Raw genomic sequence first — 21,468 nt, forward strand, 5'->3', positions numbered from 1 at the left:
AGCAGATTCTTCTCTCCATTTTATTTTCTTTAGTATTACATTTCTGTTGCCTTGAAAGTCTTTAAAAATGTTTTTTTTTTTGCAGAATCCAACTACGCCCGCGAGTTTTAAGAGACGTTTCAGCAGTAGACATGAGAACAACTATTCAGGGCACAGAGATTAGCTTTCCTGTAGGAATTGCTCCAACTGGTATTCCCAGTATGGCCTGGCCTAATGCGGAGATCAGCAGTGCCAGAGGTAAGTACTGGTCAGCTGAAGCACGTGACCAGTTATGTTCCCTTCCTGCTGCTAGAATTCTCTGCACATCAGAAGTCAGACTCGATAAGAAGGAAAGACTTGCATTTATGTACCGCCTTCCATCACCTCGGGACATCCCAAAGGACTTTACAGGCAGTTAGGTACTTCTGAAGAGTAGTCACTGTTGTAATTTAGATAATGCAGCCAATTTGCGCACAGCAAGGTCCCACAAACAGCAATGTGATAATGACCAGTTAATTTGTTTTAGATGTTGGTTGAGGGATAAATATTGGCCAGAACACCAGGGATAACTCAGCTGCTCTTCTTCAAAATAGTATTATGGAATCTTTAACATCCATCTGAGAGGGCAAGTTTATTATCTTTTCCGAAAGACGTCACCTCCGACAGTGCAGTATTCGCTCAGTAGTGTGCTGGTGTGTCAACCTAGATTTTTAGGGGACGAAATTCATTATCGCCCCGTTTGGGGGCGGTAACCGAGGTGAGGCGGGACTTCCTGTGCCTGGCACAGAAGTCCCACCCCGGCAGCAAAATTGAGGTTATCTCCCCCGAGAGGAAATGGCAGCAGTACTGGGGCGGTAAGCGCACGAATATTGCAGCACGACGCGGCCTCTCCGCCATGAAAAAAAGATGGCGCCGTGCACCTCGCCTTTAATTTTCGTTCCGCGAGCGGAGTGCAGCCCGGCTCACGACCCATGAGGCTGGTGCTGACATCGCCCAGGGCGGCCTCATGGGGCGCTGCCCAATTTGCAGCACGGGGCGAAAATGAGCCTCTGCAGCGTGAAAACGGGTCGCTGCGCAAGGCAATGACGTCATCATCACCGGTGCAACAGCCTGGAGCACTGCCAGTTTTGTGCCTCCGCAATTTCGTGGGAGCCGGTAGTGTTCCCCCCCCCCAGGCAAAAACCCATTTGTGCACCCTTAGCACCCCCAGAGGCACTAAGGAACCCAATTTTGCCATTTGTGTCTCTTGCATGGGACTTGAACCTACAGCCTTCTAGGCTTAAAGGCAAGACTGCTACCACTGAGCCATGGCTGATACAGTAGTTTCCTTGGTCTTTGAAGGAGGTGTCCTCAGATAATGCCAGGGCATTGGATTGATCCAAAAGTGATGTTATAGTCACAGACTTCACTACAATCTACAAAGATGTGTGATAATTCACAAATTTGCATCTTCGGCTCTATCATAATATTTGCATCGGAGAAATCTGATCCATTTACCTCAATATGGGAGGAACTGAACTGTTAATACAATGAGAAATAAAGGGCATCCTCTGTGAGACAAAATACAAGATCATTCTTCCTTGTTCTTGATTCCAGTGGATTTGTGAAGAAACTTTTACCAATTCCCAAAACTCTTCCCCAGATACTTATTTCTTGATTACGGTATGTAGATGGGCTCACTACTGTAAAACCATTGATCAAAAAATCTCCACATATTACTGAACGACATTGGTAACCTGATTCACATGATCATAATGCCTTTCCTTTGAAATGTTGATGCATTCTAGCTTCATAATGCATACAAAGGTGTTCGAACAAGTGTTCGGTGCAGTATTTTTCAATGAGTGAGAACATATTTTATATTTAAAGAAAAGTGTTTCTGGCATCAAATCTGGCAACTTCCCGTCACATGATGCAAAGCCCACCGGCTGTAGTATAGGAAAACCCAGCAGACTGGTTTTCAATTGAAGAATGGACAAAAATAGTGGATTATGATCCTGAAATCATCAGCTAAAATCCCTGGAAAGGTAAAACAGAATTTAGCTTCTTCGGTCGCCAGAAACTACTTTCAGAAATAGCAGCCCCTTTTGTTTATGGGTTCTGTTTTATGGAAAAAAGCGACAGAGTGCAATCGGCCAAATGCTAACTAAAAAAAACAACGGAATCCCAACTCATAAAACAGAATTTGACATTCATGTTAAACCACGGCAATGACAGAAAAGCATACTAATACAAGTGGAAGGGAAGGCTAAGGGGTCGAAATCCAGTGCCGCCATTTTTGAGGTGGTGTTACCGCCTGATCGCTGATTTTAGTCCTCAATTCAGTTTTTACGCCCAAAGATGAGAGATCAGAACTAAAAAGTGGCATTACACATTCATCCTCGGGCGAGGGCTCAGGAGCCCGACTGAAATTCCCAACGGGAGGCTGCCGCCATGCTAGAAAAAAACTGGAAGAAAGAAAAAGAGCTAAAACTTCTCCAATCCTCGCACATACTCTTCAAACTGATGAAACCATGCAGAAATAAATAAAGAGATAAACTTACCTTCCTTTCTGGGCGATTCCGCCTGAGATCTACTCTTTTACGACAACATTTTCCTGGCTGTACGGCAGCCGAACAAAGCAAGTGTCGCGACAGAGGTGTCAAAAGGCGTTGTACGCTGGATGATGTTACCTCTTGGCACCTCTGCCAAAGAGCCGACTCAATTTAGGTCGCTGCGTCGCCGGCGCTTACCAACGATGGAAGACCTTTGCCGCCCATTATTTGCCTCCCGCGCACGGCAACGGGCAGCGTACAAAACCCAATTTCAACCTCCAAGTGTTTCCTTTTTGGGCACAATCGGCGATCCGGGCACAAATTGCGCTCAAAGTTGTGCTAGTTTTAAGAAGTGAATTTCGACATCGCCACCCTGAGCGAGACGCGGTGGGCAGGAGAAGGTCAGCTCAGGGAACAAGTGGTGGATACACCTTGTGGAAAGGCAAACCACTAAGGGGCACAACCGACGTGATCCTCACCACAAATCCAAGGAAAATGTAGGGAGCAGCATCAACCTCTGTACATGGCTTTCTTTGACTTCACAAAGGCCTTCGACTCTGTCAACCACGAGGGATTATGGAGCGTCCTTCTCAAATTCGGCTGTCCTCAAAAATTTGTCACCATCCTCCACCTGCTTCACGATGACATGCAAGCCGTGATCCTCACCAACGGATCCACCACAGACCCAATACACGTGCGGACCGGGATCAAGCAAGGCTGTGTCTTCGCACCGATGCACTTCTCAATCTTCCTCGCTGCAATGCTTCATCTCACCTTTAACAAGCTCCCCGCTGGAGTGGAGTTAATCTACAGGACAAGTAGGAAATTGTTCAACCTCCGACGCCTCCAGTCCAGATCCAAGGTTGTTCCAACCTCTGTCATTGAATTACAATATGCAGACGACGCTTGCGTTTGTGCACACTTGGATTCCGAACTCCAAACCATCGTTGACACCTTCTCTGAAGTGTACAAGAGTCTGGGCCCTACATTAAACATCCGTAAGACAAAGGTTCTCTACCAACCTGCCCCCGTCACACAGTGCTGCCCCCCGATAAGATCTTTGACAGCGTGCACCACTTTCCATATCTTGGGAGCCTACTGTCAGCGAGGACAGACATCGATATCGAAACTGAACACCGCCTTCAGTGTGCCAGTGCAGCCTTCGGTCGCCTAAAAACCAAGATCTCAAACTCGGCACCAAGCTCACAGTCTATAGAGCAGTAGTGATTCCCGCCCTCCTTTATGCTTCAGCGACATGGACAATGTACAATAGGCACCTCAAAGCACTGGAAAAGTGCCACCAACGTTGCCTCCACAAATTTCTGCAAATTCATTGGCAGGATAGGTGTACCAACGTCAGTGTTCTCTCTCTGGCCAACATCCCTATCAATGAGCATGATCAATGCTTCGATCAGCTCCAATGGGCGGGTCACATTGCCCGCATGCCTGATACAAGACTCCCGAAACAAGCGCTCTACTCCGAGCTCTGTCACAGCAGGTGAGCCCCAGGAGGGCAGAGAAAATGCTTCAATGCCACCTTCAAAGCCTCCCTGAAAAATTGTAACATCCCACCGACTCTTGGGAATCCCTGGCCCAAGATCGTTCAAAAGTGAAGAAGAAGCCTTCGGGAAGGCATCGAACACTTTGAGTCTCTTCGTCGGGAGTACGCGGTAGTCAAGTACAAACAGCGGAAGGAGCGCACGACAAATCAAGAGCCGCACCCATCTGTCCTTCCAACCACCATCTGCCCCACCTGTGACAGAATCTGTAGATCCTGCATTGGATTCATCAGTCACCTTAGAACTCATATTAGTGTGAAAGCAAGTCATCCTCGACTCCGAGGGACTGCCTAAAAAGTTGTTTTGCGCAAGTTTCTGCTCACACTCATTTGCATATAGCCGAACGTAAAATCTTCCATGAACCAGCGCAATCATCAGCTTTTTAGAACGTAATTTATTTTAAAAATTCATTAAAAAGTATTCCTTGATATGTTTGAGTGGGAACCAACATTCCCGCTAAGGTGTGTGGCCGTTCGTTGGTCTGGAGGTCCCGCACATGCTGCACACTGGCTTTACAAGGAAAATAACCGCGCATATTCTAAAAACTGAATGGGCCACACAGTCAGTTAAAGGGCCCAACAGAGCACTTGAAAACAATCATCGGCAACATTGGTGGTAACCTGGTGCAGTTTTATTAATACAACTCAAAATAGATTTAACACAAAAAATAAGGATTTTTAATCAGAGTGTCTAGTCCACCATTTGAGAGTAACCCGATTTTAAATAGCTGAAAATTACTTTTTAAAACTGTATAAAATCATTTATTGGTTACATTGGTGTACAGTAGTTAGTTTCTTCGGGGCCAATTTTGATCAAGGCCTCCGCCCGCCCAAGTGCTGCCCAAAGTGCTGCCGATGGCCACCGAAGTACTGGACGGTACTTTGGGCGGGATATTCATCACCGAGATCCCTCGAAGGTCGGTGGATGGCAAATAGACGATGTACGCCGCCAATCTGGGTGGCAGCGGGCGGGAGGTCGCATTCTCGGCGGCAGAAGCGCTTGCCGCTCAAGTGCTGCCAAGGATGAAGTCGGGCCCACGGAGGGTCGAAGAACTGAAAAAAAAATCATCAGTAAAAAAATTAAAAAACTATTGGAAGACCTTCAGGGGACCCCATCCAGGTAAGTCGCTGTGGAATTTTTTTTTATAAATGTACACTTTTTTTCAGGTTCTTCATACTTCCCGTCGGGGACAGACCAACCTCCAGCCAGCGGTCCACCCCCTTTCTGCCGCCGAGTCCCGCCGACTCCTGCCCGCATAAATCTGGGAGCTCGGCGGGCGTGAGGTCACTTGCGCCACTCGGCCGTCCGCTGACATCAGCGGACAGTTCCCGGTGGCTCTCCCCGCTCCCGCCTGCTCCAGGCCACCTCCAAAGAGGCACTGGGCTGTTCTGCAAGAGCAATGTCGGCGGCAGTCAGTGGCAGCGGGCGGTGTGGTGATGAATTTCAGCCCCTTAATAAATTAAATTAAAATGTAAATACTTTCAAAATGTGTCTATTAATGCCATCGCACCAAAAAAAAGCTTAATTTTAAAAGCCTCCTCGAAGGCCCGCACACAAAAACAATTAAGGAAACACACCATGGTGGCTATTTTAATCTGGTGGCATGGCCAGTTTTGTGGGCGGTGCTGGCTTCTCATGCGATGTTTTTTAAACTAACGCAAAATTTGCAGAAACTCGATTTGGATGTAATTTGCGCTTGAAGTTCCTCGATCTTTTGTGCTGGTTTAGCGAATTGCAGGCGAATTGGACTGAAAAATCCAGGTAACTGAGCGGAAACTCGAGAGGCTGGATTTTCGGCTTTGCTCATTTCAGGGCAGTAATGGCGGCAGGGCGGTAAAGTTTGTGCCTGGGAACGGTTTGCGCCTCAGTCAGCAAAATTGGGCAGCTGGGCCCTGAGTGTGGGGCGGCAAAAGGGAGGCATTGCACACCTCTCTTAGAGAACTAGGCCGGCTGAGCATGGGAAAATCCTGAGCTAAACAGCGGCCTCGGAGTGCTCTAATAGAAGCCTGGGGAGAAAAGAAAATCTGGAAAAAACACCAAAAACATTCCCAATAAATAACTCACGCCACCGCAACATAAATTGCAAAAAAAACAATCACACTTACCTGAGATCGACATTACTTACCTCACTGCAGCCGCTACAGGTCTGACCGCCCATTTTCACAGGCTACAGATTGGGCGGGAGCGAAAAATTGAGCCGGTGTCGCAACCAGGGGCGTTGCACATCGGCTCGCCTCTTCTGGGCGGTAATGCTTCCCCCCCTTCCCCCCCCCCCCGCCTCCGAAACCGTCCCCGAAAACCCCAGGAGACGCCGAAGCTGGCCACCCGCCTGGAAGAGCTTACCACTGCCATTGCCACCCAAACCAGCCCTAGGCCTTTATATTGGAAGCAGCTAGCGAATGTGTCTGAGGTTGTTACGTTCTGTAAATTCTGGAGATCTTCCTTGCGTTTTTTTGGTGTACTTTGAATCTTTCGGAGTCTTCCAACCTTCAAACGCTTTCCAATCCGCTTATGATTCTCAATGTAGAACATTCAGTGAGAGCTGGGAGCAGACACATAAAATGTAGTTTTAGCCAATGTTGACTTTGAGTCAGAAACAAATAGAGTCTTGATGGTGTGCGAGGTTGCACAGTGGGCTGGACGAGGTAGGCTTGGTGGGCCTGTAGGTCGCGTCTCAGCCTTTTTGAGTATTTCTGCCTCATCTATAAATGATCTAAAATGTTCTCCATTGTAGAGATGTGGCTCATTAAAACAGAAGTTTGAGAATCCCAGAACTGAATGCACACAGTGGCTTAAATGTAATATGTTGAAATTATATTTAACGGAGCTACATTTTACATAATGCAATTACTTCTCATCAAATGTTGCCAATTAATGCCAGTGTTTTCTCTTTGTCTGCAAAACAACAGTGATTACACTTCAAAAGTAATTCAATAGTTGGAAGTCACTTTGGGATGTCCTGAGGATGTAAAAGGCGCTTCATGAATAGAAGTTCTTCCCTCTTCCTTTGCCCTGCAGTGAACAATGATGAGCTGCATATCCTCAATTTTTTTGATGGTCTGCAAAATGCAGTAACAAAGGGGCCAAGTTTCGGCCTGAGTTGCTCCTGTTTTTTTGGAGTAACTGGTTTAGAATGGAGTATCTTAGAAATTGCAATTCTCGGCATTTAGTTTGCTCCAGTTCTAGTCAGTTAGAACAGTTTCAGTTTGGATTTTTTTTTCAAAAGGGGACGTGGCCGGCCACTTACGCCCATTTTGAAAGTTTAGGCAGTGAAAACATACTCCAAACTAACTTTGTATGCTCAGAAAAACCTTGTCTACACTTAGAAAATCAGGCGTAGGTTTCAAATCAGGCGTAGGGAATGGAGGGGGGGGTTTAAAGGGAAGTTCACAAACATTCAACACTTCAGTTTTACAAATAAAGAGCCATCATCAATAATAAATGATAAATACATCAATAAATCAACCAATAAATCAATCAAAAAAAATTAATAAAAAATTTAAAAAATTTAAAAATCAATAAATAAAACATTTTCTACTTACCGACTGCAGCACCGGGAGTCCTCCAACAGCGTGCTAGGACGGCCCCCCCAGTGTGTCTCTGTCAGTGTTTCTATCTCTCTGTCTGTCTGTGTGTGTGTCTCTCACTGTCTGTCAGTGTCTGTGTTTCTGACAGCGAGGGGAGGGGGAGGGGGAGGGGGAGGACGGGGTGGGGGAGGGGGGGAGGAGGGAGGTAGAGAAGGGTGAGAGGAGGGAGAGAATAGAGGGGGGTGGGAGGAGGGGAGGAGGGGGAGAGGGGAGGGGGAGGGAGGGAAGTAGGGGGGAGGGTAGGGAGGGAAGGAGAGAGGGGGAGGGGGAGGGAGGGAAGGAGAGAGGAGGGAGGGAAGGAGAGAGGATGGAGGGAGGGAAGGAGGGAGGGAAGGAGAGAGGAGGGAGGGAAGGAGAGAGCAGGGAGGGAGAGAGGGAAGGAGAGGGAAGGAGAGTGGAGGGAGGGAGGGAAGGAGAGAGGAGGGAGGGAACGAGAGAGCAGGGAGGGAGGGAGGGAAGGAGAGAGGAGGGAGAGAGGGAGGGAAGGAGAGAGGAGGGAGGGAGGGAAGGAGAGGGGAGGGAGGGAAGGAGAGGGGAGGGAGGGAAGGAGAGGGGAGGAGGAAAGGAGAGAGAAGGGAGGGAAGGAGAGGGGGGAGGGAAGGGGAGGGAGGAGAGGGGAGGGGAGGGGATGGGAGGGAGGAGAGGGGAGGGAGGGGAGGGGAGGGGAGTGAAGGGGAGGGAGGGGAGGGGAGGGAAGGAAGGAGAGGACGGGGAGGGAGGGAAAGAGAGGAGAGAGGAGGGAGGGAAGGAGAGGAGAGGGGTAGGAGGGAGAGAAGGAGGCTGAACGGCCGGGCCCAAGACTTCGGGCTAGATTTACAGGTAGGTGGCGTCGGGTCCCGGGTCCGGGGGGTGGGAGGGGCGGTGTCGCGGAGGTCGGGGGGTCGCGAAGATCGGGGTGGGGGAAAGAGAGTCGCGGATGTCGCTGGGGGGAGAGAGTCGCGGAGGTCGGGAGGAGGGAAGAGAGTCACGGAGGTCGGGGGCAGAGAAGAGAGTCGCGGATGTCGGACGAGGGGAGTCGCGGAGGTCGGGAGTGGGGAGTCATGGAGGTCAGGTCGCCGGTGGGGGGAGGGGGCAGCGGAGGTCGGATCGCCGGGGAGAGCAGAGGTCGGGTCGCCGGGGGGGGCGGGGGGCGGGGGAGCAGAGGTCGGGTCGTCGGGGGGGGGTGGTGATGGGGGGAGGTCGGGTCGCCAGGGTGGGGGGGAGTGGAGGTCGGATTGCCGGGGGGTGAGCGGAGGTCAGGTTGCCGTGGGGGCGGGGGGAGCGGAGGTCGGGTCGCCGGCGGGGGGGGGGAACCGGAGGTCGGGTTGCCGGGGGGCGGTGGGGGGGCGGGTGAGCGGAGGTCGGGTCGCCGGGGTGGGGGAGCGGAGGTCGGGTCCGCTCCAGGGAGCGGGAGTCAAGTCGGGTCGGGTCCAGTTGGGTGGGAGGTGAGCCTTATCCACGCAGCCCCAGTGAGGCCATTCGGCCAGGGCTAGGGGCTGCGTGCTTCGGGCCCCTCCCACAGTTTTGGGTGCCTGGAGCTATTGCACATGCGCGCCCACTGTAGCGCGCATGATCAGAGGTCCCGGCACTGTTTTCAGCGCAGGGACTTGGCTCCGCCCCCCACAGCTCATGCTGCGCCGCGCCCAGCTCCAAAGAACCTGAAGGGAGCCGGAGAATAGGTGAGTTTTTTTTAGGCGCACTTTGTGGCGCGAAAAACGGGCGTCTTGGGCCCAATATGTGGGCTCACACTGCATGTGAATCATAGCTGCAGCACAACTATTTTCAGTTGCTGATAAAACTTCTGTGGCCAGTCTTTTGAAATCCAGCCATGCAATTGCAATAAAAGGTACATTGTTTGTTGCAATTTGTATTAAGAAGATCAGAAATAGGAGCAGGATTAGGCCATATGGCCCTTGAGCCTGCTCCACTATTCAATAAGATCATGGCTGATCTTTCACCTCAACTCTACGTTCCAGCCCGATCCCCATATCCCTGATTCCCTGAGTGTCCAAAAATCTATCCTCTCAATCTTGAATATATATGACCATTGAGCATCCAGAACCCTCTGGGGTAGAGAACTCCAAAGATTCACAACCCTCTGAGTAAAGAAATTACTCCTCATCTTAGTCCTAAATGGCCAATCCTTTATCCTGAAACTATGACCCCCAGTTCTCGACTCTCCAGTCAGGGAGTTAATAATTTGGATTATTTAGGAGGCGAGTTACAATAAAGATCAAGTGTCTGTATCTGTATTGGTGTCCTGTATCTGTATAATTGGCATGCCCATGGGCCCTGGGAAAGTATAGAACTCGTTCATAGATCACAAAGCACACTGATTGCCTGTCTTTTAGTGTTTGTGAACTTCGAGCCAGTTAAAAAAAACACTTATTTCACTATCTATCAAAAAGTTTGCATTCTCAAAAAAGAAACCAATCACATCGCTGGAAAAGTAACTTGAGCGGCTGGCAATTGTGGGATGCTCAGTGTTGTCGCAAGTCACAGGCTGTCCCTTCCACCCAGTCCTGCTATCCACTTCTGACCCAGTGCAAGCTGACTGGTGTATAGCTCACGACTGCGAGGCGCAGAAATTGGTTCGATCAATAAAGTAGCGAGTGTGAGAGCCATACGGAAACGCTTGGAGTTAGAAATAATAGAGAAGGTGGCAGGAAGCAAACACTTACACAAAAACTGATTGAGGAAAAGTGAGGAAAAAGGTAACCCCGTGGAGATGCAGAGATCCCAATAAGAATAACATGGGAGTGGAGTACAGAAGAGAGAGAGAGAGAGAGGGACATAGAAAAAAGGGGAAAACAGGAAAGAAGCCAAGAGACAGTTGCAGAAAGAGAAACTGATTATTTACTGATTCTATAAACCTGTCTGCAGGCAATGAATAGATGAAAATAAATTTAGATTCTAACTGGTAAAATAACATAAGAAATAGGAGCAGGAGTAGGCCGTACGGCTCCTCGAGCCTGCCCCACCATTCAATGAGATCATGGCTGACCTGATCTTGGCCTCAACTCCACTTTCCTGCCTATTCCCCATAACCCTTGATTCTCCTGTAGAGAACTAATTTGAAATGACTTAAATTGACATGGGGATGTAGATAGAGTTGGAAAAATGTTGCTGTAATCCCCAAAAGTCAGCAAGATTTGAGTGTGCTGTTACATAGGAGTCAATTTTAATTCCCCCACCTGGTGCAAACCAGGCAGGGCTGCAGATACAATGAAGCAGCAAACGTACCCACTCCATGCCCGGCCCGATCTGGCCGACTCCAGTTTTAAATTGCAGGAGATAACGACACCTTCCCCAATCCAGCGGGGTCCTCTTTAACTGGGCTCTGATGACATGATTGACATTTTAACCCGAGGCCCAAGTGGGGGAGCATTGATGGCTCGCATTACCACGAACCTACCCAGAAGTTCAAATGGAGCCATGTAAGTTTCTGCTAATGTTGATAACTTGGACTTGTTCCTCGCAGCTGCTGATGCCATGAAGACATGTTATATCGCCAGTACATATGCAACGTGCTCTGCAGAAGAGATTGCAGCAGTCTCCTCTGGCTGCTGCTGGTTTCAGCTCTACATTTTCAAAAGGCGTGATGTAACTGAGGAGCTGGTGCAGCGGGTCACGAGCCTGGGGTACAAGGCTCTCGTGGTGACTGTCGATGTGCCTTACATTGGCAAGAGGAGAAAAGACATGTTGAACAATTTCAAGCCACCCGCCCATCTAAAACTAAAGAACTTTGAAATATTTAAGGCAAGTGTCACAGATGTGAAGCACCGGAGAGTTGTTGGAGATATATTAAGTGAAAGTAGCTGATGCAGTTTTAAAAAAAACTGATTTCAATAAAAGGGGCCATGAAGCTGTCAGATTGTCGTAAAAACCCAACTGGTTCACTCATGTCCATTAGGGAAGGAAACCTGCCGTCCTTACATGTCTAGCCGACATGTGACTCCAGTCCCACACCAACGCAATTGACTTTTAGCTGCCCTCTGACATGGCCTAGAAAGCCACTCATATGTATCAAACCATTACCAGTGGTTCAAGAAGAAGGCCCAACACCACCTTTTCAGGATAACTATGGATGGGCAATAAATGCCAGCCTTGCCAGTGATATCCACATCCCAAGAATGAATTAAAAAAATAATCGCCTGAGGCATAGCTCACAGTGAGTGGGAGGTTTTAAATGAACAGGGGGTTGATTTAAGGACATTGACATATTCACACTGGGGGCAGCCTAGGGATCGTGGAGCACTAGGAATGGGGCTTGGGATCTGGCAGTATTTGGTGGGGTGAGGGTACACCCAGGGCCTGTATGCACAGGAAGGGGGTGGCCCCAGGATTCTGGGAACACTGGAGAGATAGGGTTCAAAATTGGCCCAACCCATTTTTCGGCACACTCACCGGAGAGGCGCCGCTTTTCTGCGTTGAAAAAATCGCTCTCCACTTTGGCCGCTGTCCAGCCTCTCCCGGGTCTTTGCGCAGCATGGCCAGTTGGGTCAGGGGCGGAGCCAGCATCCCGCGCTGAAAACAGTGCTGGGACGTCTGCACGTGCGCGTTGGAGTGTGCGTGCATGCGCAGTAGCTCCTGCCCCAGCCTCTCAGTGTGCGTGCTGCAACATGGGACGCGATCATCGTCATCATCATTATACCGGCTGCTCGTGCATCCCGCCCCTATCCCAGGCCAAGTGGCCTACCGCACAGGCCAGCCCGTTGCCTTCCCAGGCTGAAGATGAAGGTAGGGTAGGACTTCTATTTTTTATTTGGATATTTTGAAAACATTATGTAAATATATTTTGTCTCTTGTGAATAGTGGTGACCATTTGTCAAGCCTATTTACCTCGTGCTATTGTGAAAGAAGAACATAAGTGATGGAGGAACACTGAAAGAATATCTTATTTATTGAAGTCGACTTTATTTAGATAATATGGGCTTAATTTTGGCCCAGTATAATCACTGCAAACAAATAGTTGTTTAAATTAGTTGTGAGATTAGGGCAATTTAATTCAACTATCTTTTACTTCTTTTATTTTTGTAGTTTAAGCTTCCATGAATGCTTCTGTTGTATAGTAAAGTAACTTTGCGAAGTTTGTCATATGATGTCCTGTATAGCTGTTTGATCCTATTCACATTCTTTACATAGAAACATAGAAAATAGGTGCAGGAGCAGGCCATTCAGCCCTTCTAGCCTGCACCGCCATTCAATGAGTTCATGGCTGAACATGAAACTTCAGTACCCCATTCCTGCTTTCTCGCCATACCCCTTGATCCCCCGAGTAGTAAGGACTTCATCTAACTCCCTTTTGAATATATTTAGTGAATTGGCCTCAACTACTTTCTGAGATAGAGAATTCCACAGGTTCACCGCTCTCTGGGTGAAGAAGTTTCTCCTCATCTCGGTCCTAAATGGCTTACCCCTTATCCTTAGACTGTGACCCCTGGTTCTGGACTTCCCCAACATTGGGAACATTCTTCCTGCATCTAACCTGTCTAAACCCGTCAGAATTTTAAACGTTTCTATGAGGTCCCCTCTCATTCTTCTGAACTCCAGTGAATACAAGCCCAGTTGATCCAGTCTTTCTTGATAGGTCAGTCCCACCATCCCGGGAATCAGTCTGGTGAATCTTCGCTGCACTCCCTCAATAGCAAGAATGTCCTTCCTCAAGTTAGGAGACCAAAACTGTACACAATACTCCAGGTGTGGCCTCACCAAGGCCCTGTACAACTGTAGCAACACCTCCCTGCCCCTGTACTCAAATCCCCTCGCTATGAAGGCCAACATGCCATTTGCTTTCTTAACCGCCTGCTGTACCTGCATGCCAACCTTCAATGACTGATGTACCATGACACCCAGGTCTCATTGCACCTTCCCTTTTCCTAATCTGTCACCATTCAGATAATAGTCTGTCTCTCTGTTTTTACCACCAAAGTGAATAACCTCACATTTATCCACATTATACTTCATCTGCCATTCATTTGCCCACTCACCTAACCTATCCAAGTCACTCTGCTGCCTCATAGCATCCACCTCGCAGCTCACACTGCCACCCAACTTAGTGTCATCAGCAAATTTGGAGATACTGCATTTAATCCCCTCGTCTAAATCATTAATGTACAATGTAAACAGCTGGGGCCCCAGCACAGAACCTTGCGGTACCCCACTAGTCACTGCCTGCCATTCTGAAAATTACTCCTACTCTTTGCTTCCTGTCTGCCAACCAGTTCTCAATCCATGTCAGCACACTACCCCCAATCCCATGTGCTTTAACTTTGCACATTAATCTCTTGTGTGGGACCTTGTCGAACGCCTTCTGAAAGTCCAAATATACCACATCAACTGGTTCTCCCTTGTCCACTCTACTGGAAACATCCTCAAAAAACATCCTTTAGTCAAGTCATTAAGTTCTGCTGGCCTCTGATGTACCTACCTGCGCTGATTTCTTAAATCTCCGCAAGGGTTTTCACAAGTGGCCACTTATGCTGGCCTAAGTTAGTTTGGAGTAATTATTAGCTGGCCTAAGTGGCCTAAATGGCCAAAACGGGTGTAGGTGGCTGGTAACACCCCTTTTTGAAAAAAAACTAAACTAAAAAATCCTAACTAACTCACTTACACTGGCGCAAATTGAATGTGCAAAATGGGGATTTTTACGATACACCAGCAAAATCAAGTTGCTCCAAAAAACGTAGCAGCTCCTGGTCAATTTTGAGCCCATAGATTCTACAAACACTGATGAAAGTACTGGGATCTGGGATTACTATGCATGTGATCCTGAGATCCGGAGGATATGAGGAGGGAGGTCCCAGGTTTTGGGAATGTTGAGGGTGAATCTGGGTTCGTGGAGCATTAGAAATGTGTTCTAGTACTTTTTGAGCACTTAAGGAGGTTCTGAAATCTGAGAATGGAAGCAGGAAGGAAGTCTGAGGAGGGGAATTCATGGGATGCAGCCATAAAATGGGACTTCAATTGCCATTGACCCCATAAGAACCATTAGGCTCCAACTCTCCTCATGCTGCCACCCATCAGCCTTGTCCCCCTAACCCATCCACAGCTCCTTCTGTGCCCTCGGGTACCTCACCACCACTTACTCCATTGTCTACCAGTCTGTCTTTATGTTCTTTCCTTAAAACATTTAAGTGCAAACTTGCTGCTTTGTAAAACGAATGGCTGGGAAATCAAGCACTGAAGGCAACAATCTCCTGATACGCTTTCCTGGAATGCAGCATTTTCTACGTTAAAGGCACTATATAAATGCAAGTTGTTGTTGCATGAGGAAAGAATATTAAAGCTTAAGTCATGAGCATTTTGATCACCTATAATTCTCTATTTTAAACGTGTGTATATGCTATGTTTTAAATACATGAAGTGTCAGGTAGTGTAATAGTTATGTCACTGGACTAGTAATCCAGAGAATGTAAATTCACATCCCATCATGACAGTTTGAAAATTTGAATTAAATAATTTTGAATTTGAAATAAAAAGCTGATATCAGTAAAGTGGCCATGAATAACATGGTTTACTAATGTCCTTTAGGGAAGGAAACCTGCTGTCATTACCCAGTCTGGCCTATATGTGACTCCAGTCCCAGACTAACATGTTTGACTCTGAAGTGGCCTAGCAAGTCACTCAATTGTATCAAACTGCTACCTGTACCAACAAGTTAAAAAGGCTCACCATCATTTTCCCGTGGCAACTGGGAAGGAACAATAAATGTCGGCCAGGCCAGCGGTGCCCACATCCCAAGAATGAATAAAAACATTTTTAAAGTAATTACTTTTCTAAATTCTTTCTGTAGAAAATAGTTCTAAAGATTGAAAGACATTCTGGAATATGTAACTTTTTTATTTTTAATTTAGTTTATTTTAGACATAATTGGGTAGATTTTCACCTTCACTGCTTGGGTGGAAATCCAGTGGAGCAATCGCCCACCCGTGAGCGAACTCACCTGATTTCCGTCCTATTGAAATCAATGGAATGAATATTGGTTGGGTTGTGGAAGGGCAGATGATCGGTTTTGCCAGACTATGCCCAGGCAGTGAGAATGAAAATCTACCCCTATCAATTTCAGTTACTGAGAAACAAAAATTGCCAGTTGAAAATGTTTTCAAATAAACTTTTAGACTGGTTCAGCAACAAAGAACTATAGGCTATTGTAGACATGGAGAATTCCAATTGGAAATGTTTATGTCATTAATTGTGATGGTGCAATGCATGTGACAAACAATTGTGACATCAGGAAGTGAATTTTGTGGAACTGAAGTGTATGGATACACAAGATCTTTAATAAAGTACCAGATATGGTGCTGTCTATTGGAAAGCTATGGAACCTGAGAGCAAATCAAAATAGAGACATTTTTGGTTATGGCATTAGTGACTATCTAATAGAAATGTAGATTAACCAGATTCCTTTGGGACTGAAATGTAATATGCAACTTCTCTATTGGATAATAGTTAGTGGCAATTGTAAATTTGCTGAGGCAATATGGAAATGACTGCTTAGTTGTACACATTTCTAGAATTTCTACGCACTCAGGATACATCCTTTCATGTAATGTAACTGTTATGCTTTCTTTGGAAACACGATCAGTGGCATGCTGGCAAAAGAACCAGAGGAGAGATGAAGGGAATCTTTTTTCACGTAGTGAGATGTTGTGATCTGGGATGCATTGCATGAAAGGGTGGTGGAAGCAGATTCAATAATAACTTTGAAAAGGGAATTTGATAACTACTTGAAAAGAAAATAATTGCAGGGCTATGGGGAAAGAGCAAGGGAGTAGGGCTAATTGGGTAGCTCTTCCAAAGAGGCAGCACATGCACAATGGGCTGAACGGCCTCCTTCTGTGCTGTACGACTCTATGATATTATGGCGAAGTTCATATATAAACGCTCAATATGCTCATACTGTATTCCTCCACACATTGTTAGCAGGTATTAACCCACTTAAAATGAACCTGCCTAAAAGTAATGCACCAAGGAATTAGTGCGAGTGCATTAAGTGGTTTGAATGTGAGCTTTGACAAACAGAAAATAACTCCTCCTAAACGAGTGTGTGAGAGAGCACTTCAGTGACAGGTTACTGTGCCATGCAGTGATTTTTTGGGCTCCATCAGAAACAAAAATGTTTGATTTAGTTGTATTCATTTTAGCCAATAATATCCGAATGGAAAGTAACTCTTGTTAAAATGGTACGCACCGATCTCAGTTTTTCAAGTGACATAAGGAAGTCCCTGCAGATTAGGTCTGGAGCCAGTGTCATGCCTCAGGACATTAAGGAATCTGGTTTCAATTTCTTCACATATGATGTAGCATTTGAGAATAATAAAAATGTCTGGACAGTGGAGTCATGGGTAACAGTTGCCTAGGAAACCTGAGAGATTGTAGTTCTTGCAACAACTCAATAGCAAAATGAAGGATAATGGATTGGATGGATAAAGCTACGTAATTTTTTTGTTATTGGCATCAACAGCGAGCATAAATGCGCAGACAATTACTATGATTTAGATTTTCAAAATAACTACCTCCGTCCACCCACATGCACTTTAAATTTATGATCACTACAATTTTGATGTAGTGGACCTTTCACTACCTGTTACACAGAATATCAGAGACATTCTCGTACTGAAATAGCACATTCCTCAAATTACTTTGTGCTGCAGAAAGACAACAATTGTCTCTACAAAGATGTCTTAGACCCATCGGTAAGCTGGAAGGATATCCAATGGCTGCGATCCTTGACTGGCCTTCCGATCATTCTGAAGGGCATCCTGACAAAGGAGGATGCTGAGTTGGCAGTAAGGCATGGTGTCCAAGGAATCATTGTGTCCAATCATGGAGGCAGACAGCTTGATGGAGTACAGGCAACGGTAAGTTAATACACATGTTGCTTCAACAACCCACTTGCTTCCTTCTATCATTGTACCGTCTGCAATATGGAAAAGAGGCAATGATAGTCTCGTCCACGGGCAGGAGTTACTGAAATGTCACAGGCCTGAAAATATTTAAGTGGGTTAAGGCTTCCGCTGAAGTAGCAGAGAGGGGCGATTTAGAAAAAATGTATTGAATGTTAATTTGTTCATATTCTTTCTCAGGATAAGCCAATATAAATATCTTAAATTAGTTTTAAAAATATTGTTTAAAAGGTAAACCAAGCCAGTCCTCTTTATTCCTTTAAGTGAGAGCTGGACCTGTTTCTGGCTGGGGCAGAAATCACCTCATGTTATATCATTAGATTTATGATCCTTCATTTTTGATGCAGTGGCCTTTGCACCATCTTTTTCACAGAATATCAGAGACCTGGAGATAATGCATTAATCTCGGCCAGAGTGTTCTCCTGGACTAGCTTTGATCACCTAAAGGAGTGGGAGAGGAATTTTTCAGACTTTTTTACTCTAATTATCTTGGGTTGCACCTGTTTTTTCACCTTTCCCAGGAGATCACGTGGCTTTTGTGAGGTGTGGGGCATGTCTGTATTGGGATGCACAAGGCATTGACGTTGTGTGGGACAGGTTTGGTGGGCCAGGATTCTTTTCCTGTCTGTCATTGTTGGGGTGTTTGTATGTATTTGGCATGTTTATTCTATATCTAACTGGCCACTGTTACATCTGCCAGAAAATTCAGATGTCAAACTGTGGGCAAGAAATGTTGTATTTCAGACACTTTTTGTTCTAAAAAATAAACTATGACTAATGATCTCTAGCCCCAACTCTTTTATGCTTGGCAATAAAAATTAATGTAAATTTAGTAAGATGGTCAAGGTGTAACATTTATATGAAAAAAAATGGAACAAGTACATTGCATTCTTTTCTCCCTGGTGTCAGCAGGGGGCTGAGTGCTTGTAAATTTGTTTATTTGATACTTAACTAGGTGTACTGTCCCATTGCAGATAGAAGTTCTGTCAGAGATCGTCAAAGCTGTGAGGGGCCGTGTTGAAGTCTATTTAGATGGAGGAATTCGAAGAGGAACTGATGTGCTGAAAGCATTAGCACTTGGAGCAAAGTGTGTTTTCATTGGTCGACCAGTGATTTGGGGATTAGCTTATGAGGTAGATTTTAAAGTTTTTTTCTTCATTTCTATTGCTTCTCACTTTTTAAATTTTCTTTCTTGAGGGATGATGCCTTTAAATGCTATTTGTTGGGTTTTTTATTTTTATTTGCCCATTCTTTCCTTGTTCCAAGATGTTCCCTCTTTAGGATTATCCTCCCTTTACCCCCCCCACCCACACACCCCTTTCCAAATCTTCTGCTCTGAGCACACTGGACACAAGGAATAAGGTCCACTATCACTGAGCATTTGATGACAGATTTGTGAATGTGCATGTATATGATTTTTAAAAAGATAGTTAGCCGAGAGACAAAAAATGATAATGTAGGATGTGAATTTATTGTTATTCCTGGTATTTGATACCTAATACCTGTTTAATATGGTTATATAATCAATACTAAATGTGTTCCAATTACTGGTTAATTTATGCTGATCTTTCATAAGTTATTCTATTTTTGAATCAACAATTGGTTGACCCATCCTCATGGCCATTATTACAGTGTGACTGTGTCCGGAAATCTTTTGCGGTCTGGGAGCACTTGACCAGCCCTGTCTAGTGAAGGGTTCCCTGCTAAATTTTGAACCTATATTTTCTCTCTTAGATGCTGTGCAGTTCTCTTCTTTTATTATGTTTTGCGTCCCTGCACTGCTATGCCAATTTGGGAAGCTCAGTCACTTCGGAGGGCATGAGGCCTTTGGTTTGAAACCTGGCAGGGTTTACCCAGCCTCTCATCCTTCTTCGTTTGGTAAAATGAGTACACATCTTAGGATATGGGCAGGAAACAGGAAAATGCAGGCCCTGCTTGCTACATATGTCCTGTCTCTTTGGCAATAAGTAGGGAGATCAGCAGCGTGCCCAGCAGCCATTTCCTGCCTGATGCAAACTGACCTCTGTGGGTGATTTCTCCATACAGAATTATGATTGGCATTGTAACAGCCTTCTATTTGATGTTCTATTTCTGCTGAGGGTTGTGGTTGGCAGGAGGGATGGGAATATATTTGTTGAGATCACGAGTACTGATGAGAGGAGGGCCAGCTGACCCTGTGAGTGGCCGAAGTTGGATCACTATCTCTTGCGATACAGACACTGAACCAGGGTTTCAGTTGCCTGGTCTTTTCAATCGTGTATATTAATTCAACTTGATCATCAATTAAAAAGCCCTTCAAGCCATTTCCTGAAATCAGCATTGTTTAAAACTAAATATTTTTCAAAAGTGGAAAGAAAAAAAAATAAAGCTGATTATAATGTCACGTAATATTGAAAAGTGTATATGTGGTAAGGTCTCCACTTTCAACTCAACATCGGGCCAACATAAAGAACTATGAGGGAGGAAATGCCGCCATAAACCACAAGAGTCTTTCTCAAATTTAATTGCACTTTATTTGTTTGCCATCTTAGTTCACGCTGAAGACAGGGCTGTTCAACAAAGGAAAGGGTATTCTGAAAACTAACGATTCGTTACATTTTCACAACAGGGTGAAGAAGGAGTTAAAAACATACTTCAGATTTTAAAAGCCGAGCTTCATACAGCAATGGCTCTATCTGGTATGAAATCTTAATGCACTCGCTTTGCAAAATGATCATAATTACTTGTAGCAAATATACTGAGGTCTGCAATGTACAAATTAAGTTGCTTACAAATTGTTTTCTATTGCAGGACACAAAACTCTCTCTGAGATTGACAGGACCCTGGTGCTGTTTGCAAAGCTTTAAGAAAAGTGGATTATCATCAATGGTTACAAACAAAAATCCGAAATGAATGTAATCAGTGGTTTAAATAAAGTTGGGATATTGCATTGATGAAAAAGCTTTTGTATTTTAGAAGCTCACTATAATTCTCTTTCTTCTGTTAATTGCTTGGATGATGCCAACAGGTAAACATTGACTATCTGTTCAAAGCACAAGGCATGATTTGAATTGGTTTGTACGCAGCACCATCTTAGCACTATCCTTAAAACCGTATACTTTGGTCTGAAATTCCTGGAGGGGTGGGGAAGAAGGATGCACTGGAGGTGGTTGGGGGGCGGGGGGGGAGATTTGGGATAGGTTTCTGCCGTATTCATGATTTTGATCTGTGGAGGGGAGGGCAGAAAAGTCTTCTGTTTGCCCTCCCTATTCCGCAGTGTGCTTTGGGGGCATATCCAAGGGTCATTCTTGGGCTGACCCTGAAATTCTGCTTTTTATATCCTCCTTCGGGTCAGGGAAAGCCACACCTGCTGAGAGTATCCATACCAGAGTGAACTCGAAGGGATGACTTACCTTACAACGCAGGCTACCTATTAAAAACTTGCATATTACCTCTTCGGTCCTTCAAAGACTTTTGCCTCCCCATTCGGAGCACAGGTGCCAGTACAAACTTCTTGTGATTCTTCAAAGCTGGCACCTCTGTTACTCCTCTTCAGGCTCAGGCTCCCTGATTATTAAAATGACTCCAACCTGAGGATTGAGAAGGTGGCAATGGAGCAGGCCCCTCGAATTTTGGGCCCTTCATGTCTACCACACCTGCACGCTCACACACACCAAATTTATACCACGTCAAATCAACACATTCTTTCACAACTCAGTTTGCCCTAATTATCAATGTTTCTTCTGGATATTCCCATAGTTGTCGACCGTACATATGTCCAATTCTGCTGCAGCCAGGAATCAATTAAAGCTCACAACTTAATCACCTAATCTTGACTTATTTTATACATATTGTAACACTGAGTGGCAATAATGGAGTGATCAGATGAGGCCGGTTGTGCAAGGGGCAGTGTAATTAGGTATTACAGCATCATGTGAGTGGG

At 45.8% G+C, this 21,468-nt stretch overlaps 1 protein-coding gene across 1 annotated transcript in view; it reads left to right on the forward strand.

The window, feature by feature from the left end:
- The window catches only part of LOC139265211 (2-Hydroxyacid oxidase 2-like), a 132,360-nt gene extending 111,901 nt beyond the window's left edge, over positions 1-20,459 (forward strand). The window contains exons 4-9 of the mRNA XM_070882135.1: positions 86-237; positions 11,120-11,412; positions 17,295-17,501; positions 18,521-18,679; positions 20,155-20,224; positions 20,337-20,459. Coding sequence (XP_070738236.1) covers positions 86-237; positions 11,120-11,412; positions 17,295-17,501; positions 18,521-18,679; positions 20,155-20,224; positions 20,337-20,392 — 937 coding nt within the window. The 3' untranslated portion in view covers positions 20,393-20,459. The remainder of the gene's footprint in view (positions 1-85; positions 238-11,119; positions 11,413-17,294; positions 17,502-18,520; positions 18,680-20,154; positions 20,225-20,336) is intronic.
- Positions 20,460-21,468: the final 1,009 nt, after the last annotated feature.

This window comes from Pristiophorus japonicus, chromosome 6 (assembly GCF_044704955.1).
Source record: "Pristiophorus japonicus isolate sPriJap1 chromosome 6, sPriJap1.hap1, whole genome shotgun sequence".
NCBI lineage: Eukaryota > Metazoa > Chordata > Chondrichthyes > Pristiophoridae > Pristiophorus > Pristiophorus japonicus.